Source organism: Garra rufa, chromosome 15, assembly GCF_049309525.1.
Source record: "Garra rufa chromosome 15, GarRuf1.0, whole genome shotgun sequence".
In the NCBI taxonomy this organism is placed as follows: Eukaryota; Metazoa; Chordata; class Actinopteri; order Cypriniformes; family Cyprinidae; genus Garra; species Garra rufa.
Window position 1 is genome coordinate 18,696,737 of NC_133375.1, and position 23,580 is coordinate 18,720,316.

The following is a 23,580-nucleotide window of genomic DNA, read 5'->3' on the forward strand; positions in this document are numbered from 1 at the left end:
TCCCACTGATGAAGGAAGGATCGCATTTGTTTGCTCCCTACTCTCAGGAAGGGCCTTGGATTGGGCCACGGCGGTATGTCGGCTGGATCGACCTACCTTTCCCTCTTTTACCAACTTTCTGCAGAGGTTTAAGGAAGTGTTTCAGCCCAGTCAGGAGAGTGGTGATGCAGGAGAGCAGATCATGGTGCTCCGTCAGGGAAGGAGAACCGCGGCGGATTATGCTTTGACTTTCCGTACCCTTGCAGCTCAGAGCGGATGGGACGAGGGACCGCTTAAACTCCACTACCGCCGAGGTCTTCAGCCGGATCTTCAGGTGGAGCTAGCCTGTCGGGATGAGAATATCACTCTGGAGCAGTACATTGATCTCTCTATCCGGGTGGACAACATCATGAGAGCACGTAAGCCAGCCCGTTCATTCACCTCCACACCTCTTACGACGCACCCCACTGAGGCCGCCCCCGAACCCATGCAACTTGGGGCCACCAAATTGACTTTGGAGGAAAGGGAGAGACGATTCAGGGGAAATCTGTGTCTGTACTGTGGACTGTCAGGACACATTCGGGCTAACTGTCCCACACATCCACCACGCCAATTCACCTCGGTGAGTAATTCTGCCACCTCTACCAGTTGCTGTCACATTCCCATTAGACTGAGTTATTTGAACTATGTCATTGAAATATCTGCTCTGATTGACTCTGGTGCGGCTGGTAACTTCATAGACTCTGAATTTGTTACCGCTAATCATCTACCCACTCTCTCTTGTGCTTCCCATGTATCAGTGGCCGCCGTCGACGGGCGACCACTAGGATCTGGAAAGATTCTACATACCACCAAGGACATCACCCTATCCATTGAACCAGGACATCAGGAGACCATCCGCTTCTTCCTCATTGCATCACCTCAATCACCCGTCATTCTCGGATATCCCTGGCTGAACCAACACGGACCTACCATCGCCTGGGCCGAACGCACCATCACAAACTGGTCACCTCACTGCCAGCGTCACTGTCTCCAAGTCACAATCCAACCAGCTACCAAACAGGATGACCAACCACGACTCTCATCCATTCCATCCGAGTATCAAGACCTGCTGAAGGCCTTCAGTCGCATTCAGGCTACCCAGTTACCTCCCCATCGCCCAGGAGACTGTGCAGTCGACCTCATTCCTGGAGCCTCTCCCCCACGGGGTCGAGTTTTCCCCTTGTCACAAGCTGAGTCCCAGGCCATGAACCTCTACATCCAGGAGGAGTTGGCCAAAGGCTTCATTGTTCCATCCACGTCACCGGCTTCAGCAGGCTTCTTCTTCGTTAAGAAGAAAGATGGGGGCCTTCGTCCCTGCATAGATTATCGTGGACTCAATGAGGTGACCATTAAATTCCGCTACCCACTCCCACTTGTCCCGTCCGCTCTAGAACAATTACGCTCTGCCAAAGTTTTCACTAAACTGGACTTACGTTCGGCCTACAACCTCATCAGAATCAGAGCGGGTGACGAGTGGAAGACGGCCTTCTCCACGACATCGGGGCACTATGAATACAGGGTTATGCCCTTCGGCCTGTCCAACAGTCCCTCGTGTTTCCAGGCATTCATTAACGAGGTCTTCAGGGACATGTTAAACCGGTGGGTCATCGTCTACATTGACGACATACTCATTTATTCAGATTCCCTCACCCAACATGTTCAACACGTTCGGGCAGTACTGCAGCGGCTCATCTCCCATCAGCTGTACGCCAAGGAGGAGAAGTGTGAATTCCACGTAAGCAAGATCTCCTTTCTTGGGTACATCATCAGCTCGGAAGGAGTCGCCATGGATGAGAGGAAAGTGAGCGCAGTACTCGAGTGGCCACGCCCCAATAATCTGAAGGAACTCCAATGTTTCCTCGGATTCGCTAACTTCTACCGCCGATTTATTCGGCTCTTCAGTACCGTGGCAGGTCCCCTCACTGCCATGGTAAAGAAAGGAACCACTCGTCTCTCCTGGTCCAAGTCAGCTCTACAGGCCTTTGAGGATCTCCGTCAGAGATTCACCACGGCTCCTATTCTTCACCACCCAGATCCTGACAGGCCTTTTGTAGTAGAGGTGGATGCCTCAAGCTCTGGGGTCGGAGCAGTGCTATCCCAACGGCAGGGAGAACCACCCAAAATGTTCCCCTGCGCCTACTACTCACACAAACTCACGCCCCCTGAGAGGAACTACGATGTGGGGAACCGCGAACTGTTAGCCATCAAACTAGCCTTGGAGGAATGGCGTCACTGGCTGGAAGGCGCTAAACATCCCTTCACAGTGCTCACGGACCACAAGAACCTAGAATACTTACGTTCCGCCAAGGTTCTAAATCATCGCCAGGCTAGGTGGGCGTTATTCTTCACCCGCTTTCAATTCCAAGTTTCATATCGCCCAGGCACCCAGAACACAAAGGCAGACGCTCTATCACGCATCCATGAACAAGTTCAACATCATACTACCACTGAACCCATCCTACCCACCATGGTTATGGTGGCACCTGTATCATGGGACATCATGACAGAGATCTCGGAAGCCCAGTCCCAGGACCCTGCACCTCCGGACTGCCCAGCCAACCTCACTTACGTTCCTCTCACCCTTCGATCTCGTATTCTCACCCAGGTCCACTCCACTCCCAGCTCAGGTCACCCAGGCATCGAAGGAACTCTACACCTACTCAACAACAAGTTTTGGTGGCCAACTATACGTCAGGACACCATCCGATTCATCCAGAACTGTACCACTTGCAACACCACCAAGGTACCACGCCGCTTACCAGCTGGCTTGCTTCAACCTCTACCCATTCCCCAACGTCCGTGGTCTCACATAGCCATGGATTTCATAACAGACCTACCCCCTTCCAAGGGTTACACAACCATTCTGACAATCATCGATCGCTTCTCCAAAGGATGTCGCTTCATTCCCCTTCTGAAACTCCCTTCGGCCATGGAAACTGCTGAACTCCTCTGTAACTGGGTATTCAGGATCTACGGTCTTCCGGATGACATAGTCACCGATCGTGGTCCCCAATTCACCTCACGTCTCTGGGCCAGCTTCTGTCGACTCCTCAACATCAACGTGAGTCTCACCTCAGGCTATCACCCAGAATCCAACGGACAGGCCGAACGTTTGAATCAGGAATTGATTCGCTTCCTACGCTCATACTGTCACAACCATCAGGAGAACTGGAGCAACTATTTATTCTGGGCCGAATATGCCCAAAACTCCCTCCGCAAACCTACCACCAACCTCACCCCCTTCCAATGCACTCTAGGACACCAACCTCCCTTGTTTCCCTGGACCGGGGAACCCTCTGATCTTCCTGCAATCAATTCCTGGTTTCAACAGAGCGAGGGAACATGGAATCAGGCTCACGTACATCTTCAGGGGGCTGTTCGTCGTACACAGATCCAGGCCAATAGGAGACGCCGTCCCAACCCGCCGTATGAGCCAGGCCAGTGGGTCTGGCTTTCCACCCGGGACATACGACTCCGGCTACCAAGCAAAGACTCAGTCCTAGGTACGTGGGTCCATTCAAGATCATTAGACAAATCACACCAGTTTCATTTCGTCTAGACTTACCTGTACAATATCGCATCTCACCCACCTTTCATGTCTCTCTGTTGAAGCCCGCTGGCGCTCCGGAAGGAGTGGAGAACCTAGACGAGACCGCGAACCAGGGACCCCCTCCCATCATCAAGGGCGAGGAGGTGTATCGTGTTAACACCATCTTGGACTCCCGACGCCGGAGGGGTCAACTCCAATACCTGGTCGACTGGAAAGGCTATGGTCCCGAGGAGAGATCCTGGGTCTCCGCCGGAGACATCCTGGACCCATCCCTTACCACCGACTTCCACAACAGCCACCCAGATCGACCAGCACCCCGCAGAAGAGGTAGACCCCGGCGTCGGCCGCCTCCTCGCTCCAGGAGTAGCTCGCAGGGAGGGGGCTCTGTCACCAACGCGGTCTCTGTGGCTCCCTCTGACCGCCGCCAGCGGGAACCCTCCCCGGAATATTAAACTACATTTCCCATTACCCCGTACCTGAGACTCGCTCTTCCGTTTCCGGATCACCGGTTCACTTCCTCTTGGCGGCCATTTATAGACTCGCTTCGCGGGGAGTTCCTCGCGAAGTTTTGCTAATCTCACTACAATCCTAAGCGTTTATCCATTGCATTGATTCTTTGTTGCCGACTGGACTGTTTATTCTCCCTGTGATTATTGCTTGTTTCTCTCGACCCCCCGCCTGGATTTGACTACGCTATTTGGATTATCTGCATTGCTCTGTTTACTGGTGATAGACCTTGCTTGTTTGACTACTCTAATATAGTTGTTTGCACATGGATCCACTGCCTCCGACTCAGTCCATGGAGGGCTTACACATCATCCTTCATCATCTGTGCACTGAGCAGCACAGATTGTATTATGGATTATTTAAATTAAGAAGTGTCATTTTAATTTTTTTATGTGTTTGACTGAATTTATTTTTGATGATGAACAGGCTACAATGTCAAGTTAGAAATGCTAGAACTGATCTGCTGTGTGTGTTCATGAGGCACCAGTGCGTTCACTTCAATTACTTCCTTATAACAGCAGAAACAACTTAGATACATCATTGATGGTCATACAGATAAGAGTAAAGTTTACTTTATATTGGGTCTAATCACAGGAAAAATAATTTATTTTGTAAATATAAATATATAATTGGTAGATTTTCCAGATCTTTAAATTTGTCACAGACACTTATCCATCCTAATTTAATTTCATTCTGATCTCACAATCTTGTCGTTTGACGATTAATTATTATTAAACAAGCTTTGGTTATCATTAAAAAATAACTTGAATGAGCATCCGTAATGTGCTGAAATAAAAATGAAAAATCTTTTTCCTCTGTTTTATGAAAATTATGTAATTTATTTTATTTTTTATTTCCTGCTCTCCTTCTTTCTGCCAATGTAGGTTAAGTGACTGTGAAATGACAGATGAAGGTTGTTCTGCTGTGACTTCAGCTCTGAAATCAAACCCATCACACCTGAGAGAACTGGACCTGAGCGGGAATAAACTAGGAGACTCTGGAGTGAAAAACCTCAGTGATCTACTGATGAACCCACAATTCAAGCTGGAGAAACTACAGTTAGTATCATTATATTGTACAGCAGTTACAGTCAGATTAAAGTTTACTGTTTAGCTTCAAACAACTAGACCCAACTTACATTGTTTATACTGTAGCAGTGTCTTCTGGCCTTTGTAGTTGTGCACATTTAAAATTAGTTGTGTAAGTAGTAAATAATTTCAAAGTATTTGAAGCAATGTACGGATCAAGGGCGTTTACTCAGAGGAGGCAGTGTCTGCTCAAAAATTGGATGAGAAAATAATCAATATTACAAAAATAAAATGACCCAAAATTGACTAAATATGATATTAAAAGTATACAAATCTTTTGTTTTTATAAAGTAACACTGTCCAACAGTGACAGCCGCAGGTAAAGTTACAGCAGAGGTTTGCCTCCCTTTAGCCCATTGACTTTTAACAAAAACCCAATAGTATGCTGTGGGTTTTTAGTGGGGGGTAGTTAAAATGAATGGGGGAAAGTCACATGAGAGAAGGCAATGCCTACATTGTACTATAATTGGATGTGATCAGTTATGATTGGTTTGTGCAATAATAAATCTCGCCTCTTGTTTTTGTGTGAGCTGTCGGCCTGAATGAAGAAAATTATGGCATTAGATATCACTGCTTTGTGTCACGTCAAAATAAAACTTTAAATGGCCGGAAAACTTGATGTCTGCCCTATTGATCTACAGAAATATAAGACTTGCATTTGCTGCTATACAAAAAATATTTTAAAAAAATACTTTATGAAATAAAGTTGTATGTTTCATAATGCAAGACAGTAACCCATCACATATGAAACTGATGATACTTTTATGAACAGAGCTCATGTCACAAACACAACACTCACATCAACATAACTCCTGTGTTCACAGCAAACACACAATGAGAGAGTGAAGAAGGGCCTTACGTTCTTAAAGAGCAGACACTTTTAGACTGCAGCATGTTAGAATCAACAAATTAAGTTACATTTTTATCCAGATCATTAATCACAATGATCTACAGCTACTGTAGCTCTTCAATAAGATGATCATCATAGATCTAATTCATTGTCTTTCTCTGTCTGTCTTCAGTCTGTCTGGATGCAGTATTACAGAGAAACAGTGTCTCATCCTGACTTCAGCTCTGAAATCAAACCCATCACACCTGAGAGAACTGAACCTGAGCTGGAATAAACCAGGAGACTCTGGAGTGAAAAACCTCAGTGATCTACTGATGAACCCACAATTCAAGCTGGAGAAACTAGAGTTAGTATCATTATACTTTACAACAGTTACAGTCAGATTAAAGTTTGCTTTTTAGATTAAGACAACAGATGCAAGTCACATCATTTCATAGTGCTGCATCTTGTTTTTTCCATCTGAAGAAAGATTCAGCAATACTATTAGGTAAATGGTTTGTATGTCTATTAGTAGAAAGAGACTAAACTTGCTGAAATACGAAAAATCTTGATTTGAAAAAAGACAGCAGTGAAAGAATAAAAACAAGTGTAATACACGACTGTAGATGACTCTCACTTTGTTATATTTATACTAGACTAATGGTACTTTTCCTTAAATCTTTGATTCAAAATGTGTATTTAGAGATGCACTCTAAAATAACTTAAAATAATCCTACATATTAATCTACATTAATAAAATGCATCTGTTGAGTGTGGACAAATACAGACTTGGGTTTTTCCCTCATATTCACAAATACTCCTGTCTTGGTTTGTTTCATATCATTAAGTCTCAGTTTATTGCTCTTTCTCTTTCTGTCTTCAGTCTGCGTTATTGCAGTATTACAGAGAAACAGTGTCTCATCCTGACTTCAGCTCTGAAATCAAACCCATCACACCTGAGAGAACTAAACCTGAACAGGAATCAAATAACAAACACAGGAGTGAATGGCATATGTGACGTACTGAAGGATTCACACTGTAAACTGGAGAGATTGAGGTCAGTAACATTCACATACAAGAATCAAAATGCTTAGATACTTTAACAGATTAAACTAAAACACTTTATACTCAGTATCTCATGATGAGTCTGAGTGTAAATTCTAAACATTAATGATTTGTTGGTGATCTCTCTTCTTCTCTTTGTCTCTTTCTAGTCTTTATAACTGTGGCATTACAGATGTTTCTTCTTTAACTCAGTCTTTGACAAACACAAAAGCACTGCAGTTTCTAAAAGAGCTTGATCTGAGTGATAATATGATTGGAGACTCAAAGCAGCGGCTTATTGATGTGCTTCGAGACTCAAACTGTAAACTGAGGTGAGTAAACTTCACTTTGTGATATTAAAGACATCTTCAATTACCTCTGATATGTGGACAAATATTTGTGAAGAGTTGATCAAATTCAGTCATCAAGCTTTATTGCGCCAAAAGGTTGGTGTCAGAATTAAATGTAGAGTTGATAAAAATGTTTAACACAATACCTGCATTATTAATTACATCAGTAATAGTGAATCATTTTAGATTTGGCCGGATTGTGGTTTTTACTTTGTGACTGTGTTTGCAGACTGTGCTTTGACTTTGACAAGAAACACGTCACATTACTTCACACTTACTTTATTTTCACTTATTTACTGAGACCAATACAAATGTTGAAACTAGAGAGAAAAGGGCTTTAACTAGTGGAACATTTCACTGTGTTTTGTTTGTTTGTTTTAAGGCAAAATCACATTTTTATTGGTTCCTTGTTGTTTATTATGTATGGTGTACATTCATTAGCATGTTCAGTGGATTTAAAACACAATATTGTTTTAGAAATACCTTTGCAAGATCATGCAAATGTAACTTTTTAACTGATTTTTGTTTTCTCTTTCTCTCTTCTGTTCCACATTACAGTGTAGCTGGAGATCCATTGACAAGAGTCCCTGAGCGACTTCAATCACCAAAAGATGATAAATACTGTATGTCATAGTTTGAAATCATGATGAGAGGAGCAGGAAACATCAGGTGAGGATCCTCAGAAGGGCTTCAATACTGTGTCTATGAGGAGAAAGAAATCAATGTTATAGTGCAAATGTGTAAAGTCTCAGTCTTTTCAATAAAGTAATGCAGCTTATGTTTTAGAAACAAGTGGTATTGCATAATTAATGTAGCTTTAGCGTTCAAGCAAATTGTTTTGTTTTATTTAAAGGTGAAACAGAGGGGGAAGAAGCTCAGATGAGTCTGTCTGACTCTTCAGTTTAAAGGCTACAAATGTAATCATAATGTGATTGTCAAGTGCAGCACTTAAATGTGTCAAAAGCAAGTCTATAATGAGAAATGTCCATATTACTTTCAACATTTACTTGATCTCTCTTACATTTTATACACATTGCTATTCAATTTAATTTGAGAATAAGTTAGTTATGTGTCTGCATTGAACTGACTGACAGCTTCAGTGATTATAAATGTTGTGCTCTTTACTTGCTGTCTGTGTGATAAATATTTGTGATTGGAATAAAAATGACAGAAGTTTCTTTTTTATTAGACTGTGCCTTTTCCTACATACATTATTTTTTTTAATGTTATAATACCGCTGCTGGTTATTGTGGTAGTTTAATATATTTTAAGATTTAAAATTTTGTGATAAAATCTTTGCTCCCTATACAAGTATAAAAAGCAAAAATGATCTGTATTCTATATATGCAGTATATATTTTTGAAACTGGCAATTGAACAATTAATTTACTGCATATTTAAACAATATGAACCTGCATAAAGAGCTGTATAGTGTGAAACATTTAGTGCACCTATCATTTTTAAAAAGAAAATAAATAATACTAATAATTTGACACATCTTAATCTTGAAAAACATGTCCAGTTTTATTTAACATATAGTGCTCAAATTTGCATCAAGGAAATGTCATGATTGTCATAATTAAATGGTTCTGAATACCACAAAGACAGTCATGAATTTTCACAACTTGATGAACAGTCCGACATGACCAAACAACAAGGCCCCAAGTGAGTCCAACCGAACTTCTGATCAAAAAAGGACAACAGTTCAGCTCCAGATGCTGTCCCATATTGAAAAGAACAAAGAGGACAATACATTAGATACTTTACAAAACAATGATACAATCAGTTACAGACAGAGGGATGACAGATACAGTCAAAGACCCATAGAGAGTTAAAAAGATCAATATGATTTTTAATGCTCTTTAAAAAAGACCTTGTATGCTCATCAAGGCTGTGTTTATTCAAACTAAAATACAGGAAAAAAACTGTAATATTGTGAAATATTATAATTTAAAATAGGTTTTCTATTTTACTTTCACATATAAATGATTTCTGTGATGCAAAGCTGAATGTTCAGCATCATTACACCAGTGTTGCATGATCTTTCAGAGATCCTTCTCATTTATTATCAATATACTGATTTATTGTCAATGTTGACAATACTTGTGATACCTTTTCAGGATTCTTGGAAGAATAAATTTAAAATATACTCTTATCTAAGAATTAAAGTCTTCACAACCACTTTCGATTTAACACATACTTGTTGGATAAAAGTACCACAAAAAAAAAAAAAGAATCCTGAAAAAATTATCACAGGTTCAAAAAAATAAGCAGCACGACTGTTTCTTATATTGATAATAAATCATCATATTACAATGTTTTCTAAAGGATCATGTGACACTAATGAGAAGACTAGATTAATGATGCTGGAAATAAAAAAAAATGTATCACATTTTGAACTAAATTAAAATAGAAAAAAAGATATTTTAAATTGTAATAATATTTCAAAACATAAGCTTTTTTTCTATGTTTTTGATCAATTAAAAGCTTTGACGAGCAGAAGAGACTTCTTTCAAAGACAAAAAATCTTACTGATCCCAAACTTTTGAACGGCATGTGTAAATAATAAAATAATATAATGAAAGGAAAAGGGAGATCTTTGTGTGTAATTCCGATGAAAATCCCTGACTTTGCAAAGAAGAGTGGCAACTTAGGTTCACTTCAACCGGTTTCTTCTGTACTATTTGTCCTGTCGATTTAGATGCCACTTTACCTTTCCACTTCTTTGTTCCTCTCTCAGAATAAATACAAAACAGTCAGGAAGCAGACAATATGTAAATTCAAATGTTTAGCTTTTGAGACATCTGAATCCTTCTCCCAAAAAAAAAAAATTGTCTTTCTTCTGGAGTTGAGAAACAGCTTCTAATATATCTACATGTAAATGCAGGTACTCAGATTGTAAGAATTCAACTACCTTTAAAGGAACTCCAAAACTCTGTCTATCTCCTCCAGATTTAATATGTAATATGCTGCGAACAGGCCAGACAGGAAGACCAAAAGTGAATTAGCAAATTACCAAAGGTCCTCACACATCTCGGTGCTTACGTTAACCGCTTTAACAGCACTGTTCAGAGTTTACGGGACACACACATCCTCCGTAAGTTTAAAGAAGGGCATTTACCATTGGGTGATTTTTGTAAACAGGAGTCAAAATTGTTTTGAACCCAAGTTTTACACGTTTTATTTTTGATCTGTTTTGCAAGTTTGTTATAAGTGATACAATGATCTTGTTTATGGCATGTGATACTGCTTTATTGGCGATATATATATATATATATATTTGAAAATATTTTATTTGGTAAATACCATATACAAAGAAAATACATGTCTATTGTACTGAATTTAAGACCTCTGTGAAGTTGGCACCCCATAAAAAGAAATAATGACCAAAACTATGCTATTCCTTTGTGCTACGTTTGTGCTGATTTGTGCCACAAAAATGAACGTTTGTGCTGGTTTGTTGTTTAAGATATTAAACATTATTTTTTTGACCGTATGACGTCACTTTCCACCCCATGTCCTCCAAATCTTTCCAAACCGGTGCCGTTCGTTTGTGCTCGATTTGTGCCCGTTTGTGCCGTTAAAACAAACCTGGTATCTCCGAGCCCTTCTTAAATATAATGGGGGAAAATACTTGTTTGGGACTTTTACGTAACTCTCCACCCCATATCGTCTAAATCTAGCCAAAAGGTGCCATTCGATCCACACTGGAGAGAAACCCTTCACATGTGATCAGTGCGGGAAGAGTTTCAGACAACAAGGACACCTTAAGGACCACATGAACATCCACACTGAAGAGAAGCTGCATGAATGTGATCAATGTGGGAAAACATTTTTGTGGGCTTTATGCCTGAATTATCACCTGAAAGTTCATTCAAAGGAGAAACCACATTCATGTTCTTTATGTGGAAAGAGTTTTTCACATCAGCAGAACTTAAAAGTGCATCAGAAGATACACACTGGTGTGAGAGATCACATGTGCTTTGAGTGTGAGAAGACTTTTACTACAGCCGATCAACTGAAATGCCACCAGATGATCCACACTGGAGAGAAACCGTATCACTGCACTGAATGTGGGAAGAGTTTCAGTCGTTCATCACATTTATCTAGGCATATAAGAAACAATCACAGTAAGTAGATCATAGATCCAGCACTTTCTAAGTCTGATGTTTCAACCTTGCAAAGCATGACACAATATGAAACTGAATAATAAAATCTGTCCTAAACTGCCAGAGTGAGCAACAGGACAAAGAAACATAAGTCTTTAAATTGACCTTTGTTTATTACTCCTCTATGTCTGTTATTGTTCATGCTAACCTCCATGCTACTGTTCGATGTTATCCTGCATTTTTATGTTTATGTAAGCGTCCTTGAGATATGGAAAGGCGCTATATAAATAAAACGTATTATTATTATCTTCAAGTTTTCATCGTGAATAAATTTAATCTTCAGAGGCAGAGATTGAAATCAACTCAAAGAACTTTTCTACATTCGCTTTTTTTTTTTTTTTACATTTTTGTATAACATTTTGCTTTATCATTTATATTATAATTTATCTCCAGTTTAATTTCAAAATGTTCTTCAGATGCAAATGTATAATGTTTTAAATGTTTCAGAATGGGCTTTAAGCTGAAAAAGAAGCTGATTTGTTTTTTGTTGCATCTTCATTGTTGTTTTTTTAAACAAGTCAAATATTATTTATTGTATTTACTGTAATATTTATTGTAAAATACACTTTATACCTTTAGTTTAATCGAAATTTTCACGGGATCTTAATTATTTTTAATCCTCTCAGTGCTATTTGTGTAGCTACTAACACTTATAGGTATCTAAAGAAGGCTTTTGAAGGTAAGAGGGAACTATTTTGTTGTTAGGAATGTAATTTTTACAAAAACGAAATATATTTAGATTATTATGGACAAATCATAATCTCTGATAAAGATTGTTGTCAATATCTTTTATATTTGTGGTATATTTTTCTTTATCATTTGAGAAATAGAGCACATTAATAGGCTTTCATCATATATTCTGACTCAAACAATCAGTTTCTACCAGCAAACACTCAGAATAAAGTGAGATGATCTGCTGCTGATCCTGAATGGCTTGTTTAATGAGTGTTTATAGTCTGAGGCTCATCAATATTAATAGAGCTGCTGAAAATCCTCTGTTTCATGATAATAGCTCCTGTTTTCACCTCATCTATGGTGCTGATCTCCTGTTAACTGCCAGTTAAAGTTTATTTCATTCTTATAGTCAGACCTAAACTATGCAGTCACTATTATGATATCTACAAGACACATGTCCTAACAGCATTTATTTAATTAGCCTGTGTTAAACTATGTTTAACAACGAAATAATAATAATAATAATAATAATAATAATAATAATAATACATTTTATTTCTAATGCGGCTTTCTTACACTCAAGGAACTACAACAGTATAAAACAACAATAAAAGAAACAACACTACTCCATAATAGCAGCCACAATGACAACACAATTACAACAATGTTCAAATGGATTCAATTATGGGAACAATGATTTTTGTGAGTTACATAACTGTACATTTATTTATTTCTTTTTAAATTATTTTGTTCTTGTTCTTAACATTTCAATATTTGACTTTTTTGATCATGGCATTTGATCCTGGATTTTTCTATTTGCTATATTTCATTGCCTATATGTTAATGAGAGGGCAGATAAATGTAGAATTGAAATATATGGAAAAAACTTAGATATAGAAAGAGATGCATGTGTGAATTAATATAAAAATCTGATAATTTACTGTAGATAGCAGATAAACATCAATGCTTAAATGTGAATTGGTATAAAAGCAAACTTTTACATTTTGGCAGATCTGCTCCTCCTTCAGTGAAGCTCCTCCCACAACAATTACATTTTCAGTGAAGCTCCTCCCACAACAATTACATTTTCAGTGAAGCTCCTCCCACTGCAGTTCATTAATAAATACTGGAATATTCCCATCAGCTCACAAGTGAAGACCAGCATCAAAGCATCAGGAAGAAGTGAAATCTGCAGAGAGAGAGTTTATTGAAGGACAGTGAGAACATGAGAGATCCTGAACCCTGCAGAATGAAACACACTGAAGAACAAACAGGTTGGTGATTATACTTGATCCTTCATCAATGAAGCTGAAGATCTATTAAAGCTATCAGCAGTTCATCAGACTTAGTAGAAAATACTTTAAGAGGTTTAAAATGAAGGGAGAAAAGTAAAAAAAAAAATAATATAGGGGGAAATATCTCCAGGGTACAATTTTTTATTTTTTATTGTTCTTGTGAAAAGTTTTTATTACAGTATATATGAATGCTAATATTATGGTATAATATTTGAATTGTGGAGTTGATCAAGAATTGGATATTTTTTATGTAGATCATTGTACCTTATTTTGTAAAAATGTGTCAACATGATCATAATTTGGTGCAGCCATTGTCTGCTTTCACTTCACATGATTTATGCCAAATGTCTGGCATGGTTTATATTGTAACCTTTTTTAACTTTAATTTCAGGTCTAATGGAGGAGAAACAACTTCATGTCAAAACTGGAGACAAAACTCGCCCACAGACTGAAAGTATTTCTTTACAGAAAAGAAGAGACAAGAAAGGTTTCACCTGCACTCAGTGTGGAAAGAGTTTGATGAGCAAGAAGAGTCTTGATGTTCACATGAGGATCCACACTGGAGAGAAACCCTTCACATGTGATCAGTGCGGGAAAAGTTTCAGACAACAAGGACACCTTAAGGAACACATGAACATCCACACTGGAGAGAAGCTGCATGAATGTGATCAATGTGGGAGAACATTTTTGTGGGCTGTATGCCTGAAGAAACACCTGAAATTTCATTCAAAGGAGAAACCACATTCATGTTCTTCATGTGGAAAGAGTTTTTCATATCAGCAGACCTTAAAAGTTCATCAGAAGATACACACTGGTGTGAGAGATCACATGTGCTTTGAGTGTGAGAAGACTTTTGTTACAGCTGAACAACTGAAACTGCACCAGAGGATCCACACTGGAGAGAAACCTTACAAGTGTTCACACTGCGGCAAGAGATTCAGTCACTTAGGAAACCTGAAATCACATGAGAGGATCCACACTGGAGAGAAACCATATGAGTGTTCACACTGCGACAAGAGATTCAGTCGGTCAGAAACCCTGAAATCACATGAGAGGATCCACACTGGAGAGAAACCGTATCACTGCACTGAATGTGGGAAGAGTTTCCGTCGTTCATCAGCTTTACGTAAGCATATAAGAAACATACACTGTAAGTAGATCATAGATCCAGTACTTTCTAGGTCTAATGTTTCAACCTTACCAAGCATGGCATTATACAACACAGAGTAATAAAATCTGTCCTAAACTGCCAGAGTGAGTGACAGGACAAAGAAACATCATCTCAAGTTTTTATAAAGTATAAATTTCATCTTCAGGAGCAGCAGTTTCATCTGAGATTCAAATCAACTCACTGAACAATATGTGACCCTGGACCACAAAACCAGTCATAAGTGTAAATTTGTCAAAATTCTTATGTCATCTGAAAACTTTGTAAATAAGCTTTCCATTGATAGATTGTTTGTTAAAATAGGACAATGTTTGTCTGAGATACAACTATTTGAAAACCAGGAATCTGAGGGTGCAAAAAAATCTAAATATTGAGAAAATCGCCTTAAAAATTCTCCAAATTAAGTTCTTAGCAATGCATATTACTAATCAAAAATCAGGTTTTTATATATTTATGGTAGAAAATGTACAAAATATCTTAATGGAACATGATCTTTACTTAATATGCTAATGATTTTTGGCATAAAAGAAAAGTCGATAATTTTGACCCATACAATGTATTTTTGGCTATTGCTACTTAAGACTGGTTTTGTGGTCCAGGGTCATATATCTAAAGATTTTATATACATTTTTTTTTTTTTTTCTTTCATTTTTGTAAAAAATGCTTTAGCATTTATAATTTATCTCCAGTTTATTTCAAAATGTTCTTCAAATGCAAATGTATATGGTTTTTACAGGTTCAAAATGTCCTTTAAGCTGAAAAAGAGGCTGATTTGTTTTTGTTTCATCTTCCCTGTTGTTTTTTAAACAAGCAGTTATTCTTCCACTTAGTCTGTGTTTTACAAAATGCATATAGATAGATAAGATGATCTGTCATGTAGGATTGCATCTGATCCATCTTCACTTTTATTTACTTAAGATGCTTGTTAGTCAATAAAGACTTCTTTACTTTACAGTTGTCTGTTGAATTTTCTTACAGCTCGAATGAATAATTTCATACTTTTACCTACATCTAAAAGCATCTAAAATGAAATTTTAAATTCTTTTTTCCATATTTAGATGTTTTAAATGCTTAATAAACTATTTTCACTACACGCCTTACTCTGTGTCTGTCTGCATCAGTTACTGATTTACCAATATTTAGTTTGATACGTTGTTTTATGTATATTTTGCCATTTTAAACCGAATTTGGCGCGTTTTTGATCATCTACCGTTGGTTTCGCCCGCCTCGCGGTGATGACGTCATCACTCACGTGCGCTTTAGTGGCGTTTTCTGAGGCGATCAGTTTACGATATTTATTGTCAAATACACTTTATACCTTTAGTTTAATCGAAATTTTCATGGGATCTTAATTTTTTTTAATCCTCTCAGTGCTATTTGTGTAGCTACTAACACTTATAGGTCTCTTAAGAAGGCTTTTGAAGGTAAGAGGGAACTATTTTGTTGTTAGGAATGTAGTTTTTACAAAAACGAAGTATATTCAGATTAATATGAACAATACATAATCTCTGATAAAGATAGTTGTCAGTATCTTTTAAATTTGTGGTATTTTTTCTGTATCATTTGAGAAATAGAGCACATTAATAGGCTTTCATCATATATTCTGACTCAAACAATCAGTTTTTACCAGCAAACACTCAGAATAAAGTGAGATGATCTGCTGCTGATCCTGAATGGCTTGTTTAATGAGTGTTTATAGTCTGAGGCTCATCAATATTAATAGAGCTGCTGAAAATCCTCTGTTTCATGATAATAGCTCCTGTTTTCACCTCATCTATGGTGCTGATCTCCTGCTAACTGCCAGTTAAAGTTTATTTCATTCTTATAGTCAGACCTAAACTGTACAGTCACTATTATGATATCTATACAAGACACATGTCCTAACAGCATTTATTTAATTATCCTGTGTTAAACTATGTTTATTAAAAACACAAAACTAAATAATAATAATAATAATACATTTATTTCTAATGCGGCTTTCTTATAGGGCTTAAGCCTAGTCCCAGACTAAAATGTGAGTCTGAGCTGTTTCAACTGAAATAAAATTGCACTGACTGATCTTAAAAATATATCAGTGCCTTTCTTTGTTTTAAGATGCACACCGGTAATTTTTTTTTCTAAGCATGTTTATAAAAATTACTTATGTCCTAATTGATCTATGGCCTAATCCTGGCTTGGTCTAAGCCCCTGTCTGTGAAATCGGGCCTTAATTATTTTTTAGAAATATTCCTTAGGTAAAACATTACTGGTGTGCATCTTGAGACAAAACAAAAAATCGGACATATTTTAAGGTCAGTCAGTGCAAGTTTCTTTAAGATTAAACAGCCCAGACATGCATTTTAGTCTGGGACTAGGTTTAAGCCTTGTCTATGAAACTGGGGGGTAGTGTATCTCTTGCAAATTGAGCCGCATTATCTCTGCAGTCGCTACAGCTCCAGTCCAATAGATGGCACAGACTCACCAGCATTTCTTTCTCAGAAAATTTAAAGAAGAGTGAGTCGCTGAACGCAACTTTTACCTGAGCTCTGAACGCTTCAGAGAAGAGCGACTGGTGTGTCTTTTATAGTGTTACAGAAATAATTATTTCCCGATGCGTCGCGATCTTTATTTGAACGATCTGGATCTCGATCTTTGCTTTCAGTTTATGCGTGAATCAGCTTAATTAACCGTTACTTGCTACTTCACAATGATTATTTGAATTATGTTTTTTTATCTATAATTTTAATGGTATCCTCTATGGTGGATAAATAAAACTTCTCCAATTCAAAACGCACATCTATTGTTTTCAAAAGTAACGTGACAGATCGCTGGAGACGCTTTTTCAAAAGTCTTTTTACTACACCACGGAAAACATAAACAGCAGAAGGTATGTTAAAAGTTATAAATTACTAAAATGATCTTATCCCTCATGTAATCAAAATCCTATCAAACTTGAAAACCAGATGTTAGTAAGACAGTAACGGCAACGTTACATTTGTCTCAGTTAAGTAATTCAGTGTTTATCGCTAGTTCGTTTGCTATCAAACACCAATTATTTATTGTACATTTGAATAATTTTGCCAAATTTAAATCATTGAGTTTTCCTCAATTAATATCATTAGCTACGACTTGACTTTTTTTTTTCTAACTGTACTAAAAACTAAGTAGTGTTTGATTGATGTTATTTAACAATTAACATAAATAAGTCAATAGTTTTTAACGTCTTTTTCAGGTTTTCAGTTTGTGATGTTTCATTAACAAATTTCAGGAGGAGCTCGCGCAGATAATTAACACGGCCAATTCATCATCAGCAATCACTCCCTATCCAATCACTCTCCCTATCCCATTACTACAGTCCCTTTAAATAACCAAGCAGTCCTACCTTCAGCTATCTCTGATTCCAGCATCCCTCCCACCCCCCCTGTTTATTTTCTCCTCACCTCCAGCCAGGGGGGAGCGCTATTGGGTTCGGGCCAAAGGCCGAGCTCGGACCCCTCTCCCGGACAGCATGCCAAACACGCTTAACTTTACGCTGTTTATTATATGCAAAAGCGAACTAGTGAAATACATGTGGGTTTGTTAATGCAGATTAGGATATTTGAAAATAACCAGCAATGCTCTGTTTGTTGTCAAATTCTAACTCTTATTTTTATAGTATAACTAAAAGTGAAAGGTTATCTGTTACAATTAGCCAGAAGAGATGTTTTTTTTTTCTCCTTAAGAACATAGTACATATACTTCATAACTATAACAAATAAATTTACATTTGCATTGAATTATGACGTCTATGCCAATATTTAGTCTTGATATCTTCTTTTGTACTGGCAGAAGCTGAGATTTCCAGAACTCTCAAAAAAAAAAAAAAAAAAAAAAAAAAAACTGAAGAACAAACAGGTTGGTGTTTATTCTTGATTCTTCTTTATTGATGCTGAAGAACACAATGGCTGTAAAAAGTTCATCAGAAATCATAAGAGCTGTGGAATAAGTTAAACCAATAAATATAATGGGCACCTTTTTTTAAAATGTTACATTTATATACACTAATTCACATTTATTTTTAATGAGGTCCAAGCTTTCAGAATGAGTAACAGGGTTGCATAATTATTATATTTATTTTAACCAACTGAAAAGTATTCATCAAAAGTACTGTAAAAGTGTTGAATTGTGCTTGATAAATGCAGTCCGCGAGTGGTTTTGAGATTTTGTCTTCACATAATGCTGTAAAAAAAAAAAAAACTTTTTTAAAAGTGAAAATCATGTCTGAAAAATCATTAGCAACTCTTTTTATACATTTTACACTCAACCTTTAAGATTAAACATCAATATATTTTCTAAATCTTACCATTTTAGATAACTGCATTGTTTGTGAAATAAACAGAGAGATTTGGCTCTAGTTGCCCTGTTCTTCTGGGAGATGTGCTGTTTCTGTTTATCAGCCTCTAAAACACCTAAACTTAGCCTCAATGTGTCGGTGCATGTTTGCTATTTTTAATTGTAAAGCCATGTGAAAAAAGGCTTTTTATATTTTTCCACAAGATTTACGAGTTTTTTTCTCTTCTTTTTAATTTGTGGATTTATTTTTTATTTTATTTTTTTTTGCTGATCCTAATGGCTTTCTTAATAAGTGTTTATAGTTGAGGCTCATCAGATATTATCAGAAATTATCATTAACGCTGAAAGTCCTCTTTCATGTTAATAGATCCTGTTTTCACCTCATTCGTTATGCTGATGACTTCAGATCTGTAAATTGCCACATTAACCTCTTTTTATTGCTGTCAGCAGACTTAAGCAAATGAGACAATCAAATGACATTAAAATATATAGATAACAGCATTCATTTACTGAATCTGTGATAAACTGTTAAAACTAAAACATACAAAAACAAATTGTTCAATTAAACTTCATTGACAGCTTGTTTGTACCTTGCAAAATTGTAAAATCATGTTTCTATGTTTATTATTTCTTTTTTTTACAATGTTTATATTTAGTAATTGTATGGGGGTTTCCCTATATTTATTGTCTTGTGCTGCATATAAATTAATAAGAGGCAATATAAATGTTTAAATCTAAATGTGTGAATGAAAATAAAAAGAGATACAAGTTGTGAATTAGTATTAAAGCTTTGTGGTTAAATAAGTTATTTCACTAGATGGATAGATGGGTGAACATTAATATTTAAAATGTGTGAAATATTAAACAAATAGTTTGTAGTAACTGATTTATCTTTAATTTTGGCAGATCTGCTCCTCCTTCAGTGAAGCTCCTCCCACTGCAGTTTATCAATGAATGCTGGAATATTCCCATCAGTCTACAAGTGAAGACCAGCATCAAAGCATCAGGAAGAAGTGAAATCTGCAGAGACAGAGTTTATTGAAGGACAGTGAGAACATGAGAGATCCTGAACCCTGCAGAATGAAACACACTGAAGAACAAACAGGTTGGTGTTTTTTATTCTTGATCCTTCATCAGTGAGGCTGAATATCTATTAAAACTATCAGATTTAGTAGAAAAATACTTTAATAGTTAAAAAAAATGATGGAGAAAAAGTCCAATAAATAATATGGGGGGACTTTCTATCTTCAGAGTAAAAATGTTTCTTTTATTATTATCATTGTTGTTCTTGTGAAAATTGGGGAAATAGTATTGATAATATTGGCCAGTTAATTCATTTAAAATAGTTATTAGTTACATAATAAGCTTTTAGTACAGTATGTAAATGCTAGTATTATGTTTTTAATGTAAAATTTTAATTGTGGAGTTGATCAGAAACTTTGGATGTGACTATATCTTTTAATGTAGATCATTGTACCTTATTTTGTAAAAATGTGTCAACGTGATCATAATTTGGTTTAGCCAATGTCTGCTTTCACTTCACATGATTTATTTATATTGTAACCTTTTTTAACTTTAATTTCAGATCTAATGGAGGACAAACAACTTCATGTCAAAACTGGAGAAAAAACTTGCCCACAGACTGAAAGTATTTCTTTACTGAAAAGAAGAGACAAGAAAGGTTTCACCTGCACTCAGTGTGGAAAGAGTTTGATGAGCAAGAAGAATCTCGATATTCACATGAGGATCCACACTGGAGAGAAACCCTTCACATGTGATCAGTGCGGGAAGAGTTTCACACAAGGAGGACACCTTAAATCACACATGAACGTCCACACTGGAGAGAAACTGTATGAATGTGATCAATGTGGCAAAACCTTTGTGTGGGCTTCAAACCTGAAGGAGCACCTGAAAGTTCATTCAGAGGAGAAACCACATTCATGTTCTTCATGTGGAAAGACTTTTTCACATCTGCAGAATTTAAAAGTTCATCAGAAGATACACACTGGTGTGAGAGATCACATGTGCTTTGAGTGTGAGAAGACTTTTACTAGAGCTGAACATCTGAAACAGCATCAGAGGATCCACACTGGAGAGAAACCTTACAAGTGTTCACACTGCGACAAGAGATTCAATCACTTAGGAAACCTGAAATCACATGAGATGATCCACACTGGAGAGAAACCGTATCACTGCACTGAATGTGGGAAGAGTTTCAGCAGTTCATCAGCTTTATCTAGGCATATAAGAAACAATCACAGTAAGTTGATCATAGATCCAGCACTTTCTAAGTCTGATGTTTTAACTTCGCCAAGCATGACATTATATAACACTGAGTAATAAAATCTGTCCTAACCTGCCAGAGTGAGCGACAGGACAAAGAAACATCATCTCAAGTTTTCATCGTGAATAGATTTCATCTTCAGGAGCAGCAGTTTCATCTGAGATTTGAAATCAACTCAAAGAACATTATTATACATTATTATTATTTTATTTTATTTTTTTACATTTTTGTATAAAATTTTGCTTTATCATTTATATTATAATTTATCTCCAGTTTCATTTCAAAATGTTATTCAAAAGCAAATTTATAATGTTTTAACAGTTTCAAAATGGTCTTTAACCTGAAAAAGAGGCTGATTTGTTTTTTGTTTCATCTTCAGTAGTTATTCTTCCACTTAATCTGTGTTTTACAAACTTTGTGTTTTACTTTACAGTTGTCTGTTGAATTTTCTTACAGCTCGAATTAATAATTTCATACTTTTACTTGCATCTAAAAGCATCTAAAATGAAATGTTAAATGCCTTTTCCATAATGAAAGCTTTTATATGCTTAATAAACTATTTTAAACTGCACACCTCACTCTCTGTCTGCATCACTAACTGATTTACCAATATTTAGTTTGATACGTTGTTTTATGTATATTTTGCCATTTTAAACCGAATTCGGCGCGTTTTTGATCATCTACCGTTGGTTTCGCCCGCCTCGCGGTGATGACGTCATCACTCGCGTGCGCTTTAGTGTGGCGTTTTCTGAGGCGATCAGTTCACGATATTTATTGTCAAATACACTTTATCCCTTTAGTTTAATCGAAATTTTCATGGGATCTTAATTATTTTTTACCCTCTCAGTGCTATTTCTGTAGCTACTAACACTTATAGGTATCTAAAGAAGGCTTTTGAAGGTAAGAGGGAACTATTTTGTTGTTAGGAATGTAGTTTTTACAAAAACGAAGTATATTCAGATTAATATGGACACTTTAGAAATAGAGCACTTTAATAGGCTTTCATCATATATTCTGACTCAAACAATCAGTTTCTACCAGCAAACACTCAGAATAAAGTGAGATGATCTGCTGCTGATCCTGAATGGCTTGTTTAATGAGTGTTTATATTCTGAGGCTCATCAATATTAATAGAGCTGCTGAAAATCCTCTGTTTCATGATAATAGCTCCTGTTTTCACCTCATCTATGGTGCTGATCTCCTGTTAACTGTTAGTTAAAGTTTATTTTATTCTTATAGTCAGACCTAAACGCAGTCACTATTATATCTTCAAGACACATGTCCTAACAGCATTTATTTAATTAGCCTGTGTTAAACTATGTTTAATATAAAACACAAAACTAAATAATAATAAGTTTATTTCTAATGTGGCTTTCTTATGAAATTAGGACATTGTGCATTAAAAGTAAAGTCATAAATTTAAAATGCATTTCAATGTATTAGTTATTTATTGAAAACCGGATCCGGAATCAGGAACGTGTCTGCTCATGAAAATGATATCGTGCAGGCGAAATAGTTTTGTTTAGGGTTGCGATAAAATGGATAAGTGCCCTCTTAAAAAAGGACAAGCTCCTCCGACAGAAGATGAACATGCTAAAAAGAAGAGAAAAAAAACAGAGCCTCAAAAATAACGCCAGTTTCGCGATGAATACATAGGAATGGGATTTACATCTGCTTCACATAATCCTCCCTCAGCACTGTGCTTTTTATGTTAGCTGTTAGCTAACAGCGCAATGAAGCCATCTCATCTTCAACGCCATCTCCAGACTAAACACCCGCATCAGGTCGGAAACTCACTGGAGTTTTTCAGAAGAAAACTGAATGAATTTACATCATGCCAAGAGAACATGAAAAAAGCCACAAGTGCATCAGCAAAAGCACTCGAAGCATCGTATGCTGTGTCTTTACTTTTGGCGAAAGCTAAAAAGCCATTTAGCCTGGCGGAGGAACTGATAATTCCTGCTGCAGTTGTGCTCGCTGAGACCATGGTGGATAAAACAGCAACAGACAAGATCAAAACTGTACCGCTGTCAAATGACACCGTTTCGCGTAGAATTGACAAGATGGGGACTGATATAGTCGAGCAACTGGCGGATAAACTCAGGGCTGGTGAATCATTTTCACTTCAACTGGATGAATCGGTTGATGTCAGTGGACAGGCGCAATTGGTTGCTTTCGCGAGATATGTGGATACCAGCGATATTCGCCAACACATACTTTTTTGCAAAACACTGGAGGGGAGAACAACTGGACAGGATATTTTCAACACTGTTAGTTCATTTTTCTCAGA

General features: G+C 37.1%; 2 protein-coding genes across 19 annotated transcripts in view; both read left to right on the top strand.

The window, feature by feature from the left end:
* Nucleotides 1–8,577, top strand: part of LOC141286722 (NACHT, LRR and PYD domains-containing protein 12-like) — a 123,634-nt gene extending 115,057 nt beyond the window's left edge. For 13 of the 18 annotated variants that reach the window (XM_073818808.1, XM_073818814.1, XM_073818815.1 and 10 more), the window contains 5 exons: nt 4,963–5,136; nt 6,189–6,362; nt 6,879–7,052; nt 7,210–7,371; nt 7,948–8,577. In XM_073818808.1, coding sequence (XP_073674909.1) covers nt 4,963–5,136; nt 6,189–6,362; nt 6,879–7,052; nt 7,210–7,371; nt 7,948–8,023 — 760 coding nt within the window. In that variant the 3' untranslated portion in view covers nt 8,024–8,577. The remainder of the gene's footprint in view (nt 1–4,962; nt 5,137–6,188; nt 6,363–6,878; nt 7,053–7,209; nt 7,372–7,947) is intronic. The other 5 variants (XM_073818809.1, XM_073818818.1, XM_073818817.1 and 2 more) reach the window with 5 other exon arrangements.
* Nucleotides 8,578–10,827: 2,250 nt separating this feature from the next.
* On the top strand, nt 10,828–21,451 carry LOC141287672 (uncharacterized). Its single transcript, XM_073819818.1, has 5 exons — nt 10,828–10,843; nt 11,072–11,518; nt 14,006–14,681; nt 20,674–21,266; nt 21,420–21,451. The coding sequence occupies exons 1-5, from the start codon at nt 10,828–10,830 to the stop codon at nt 21,449–21,451; spliced, it is 1,764 nt and encodes a 587-aa protein (XP_073675919.1).
* Nucleotides 21,452–23,580: the final 2,129 nt, after the last annotated feature.

Bases quoted from the DNA above. Each gene is read 5' to 3' on its own strand.
- LOC141287672 (XM_073819818.1), top strand. The intron at 11,519-14,005 runs GTAAGTAGATCA...AGAAAAGAAGAG, and splicing joins GCATATAAGAAACAATCACA to ACAAGAAAGGTTTCACCTGC. The intron at 21,267-21,419 runs GTAAGTTGATCA...CATCGTGAATAG, and splicing joins GCATATAAGAAACAATCACA to ATTTCATCTTCAGGAGCAGC.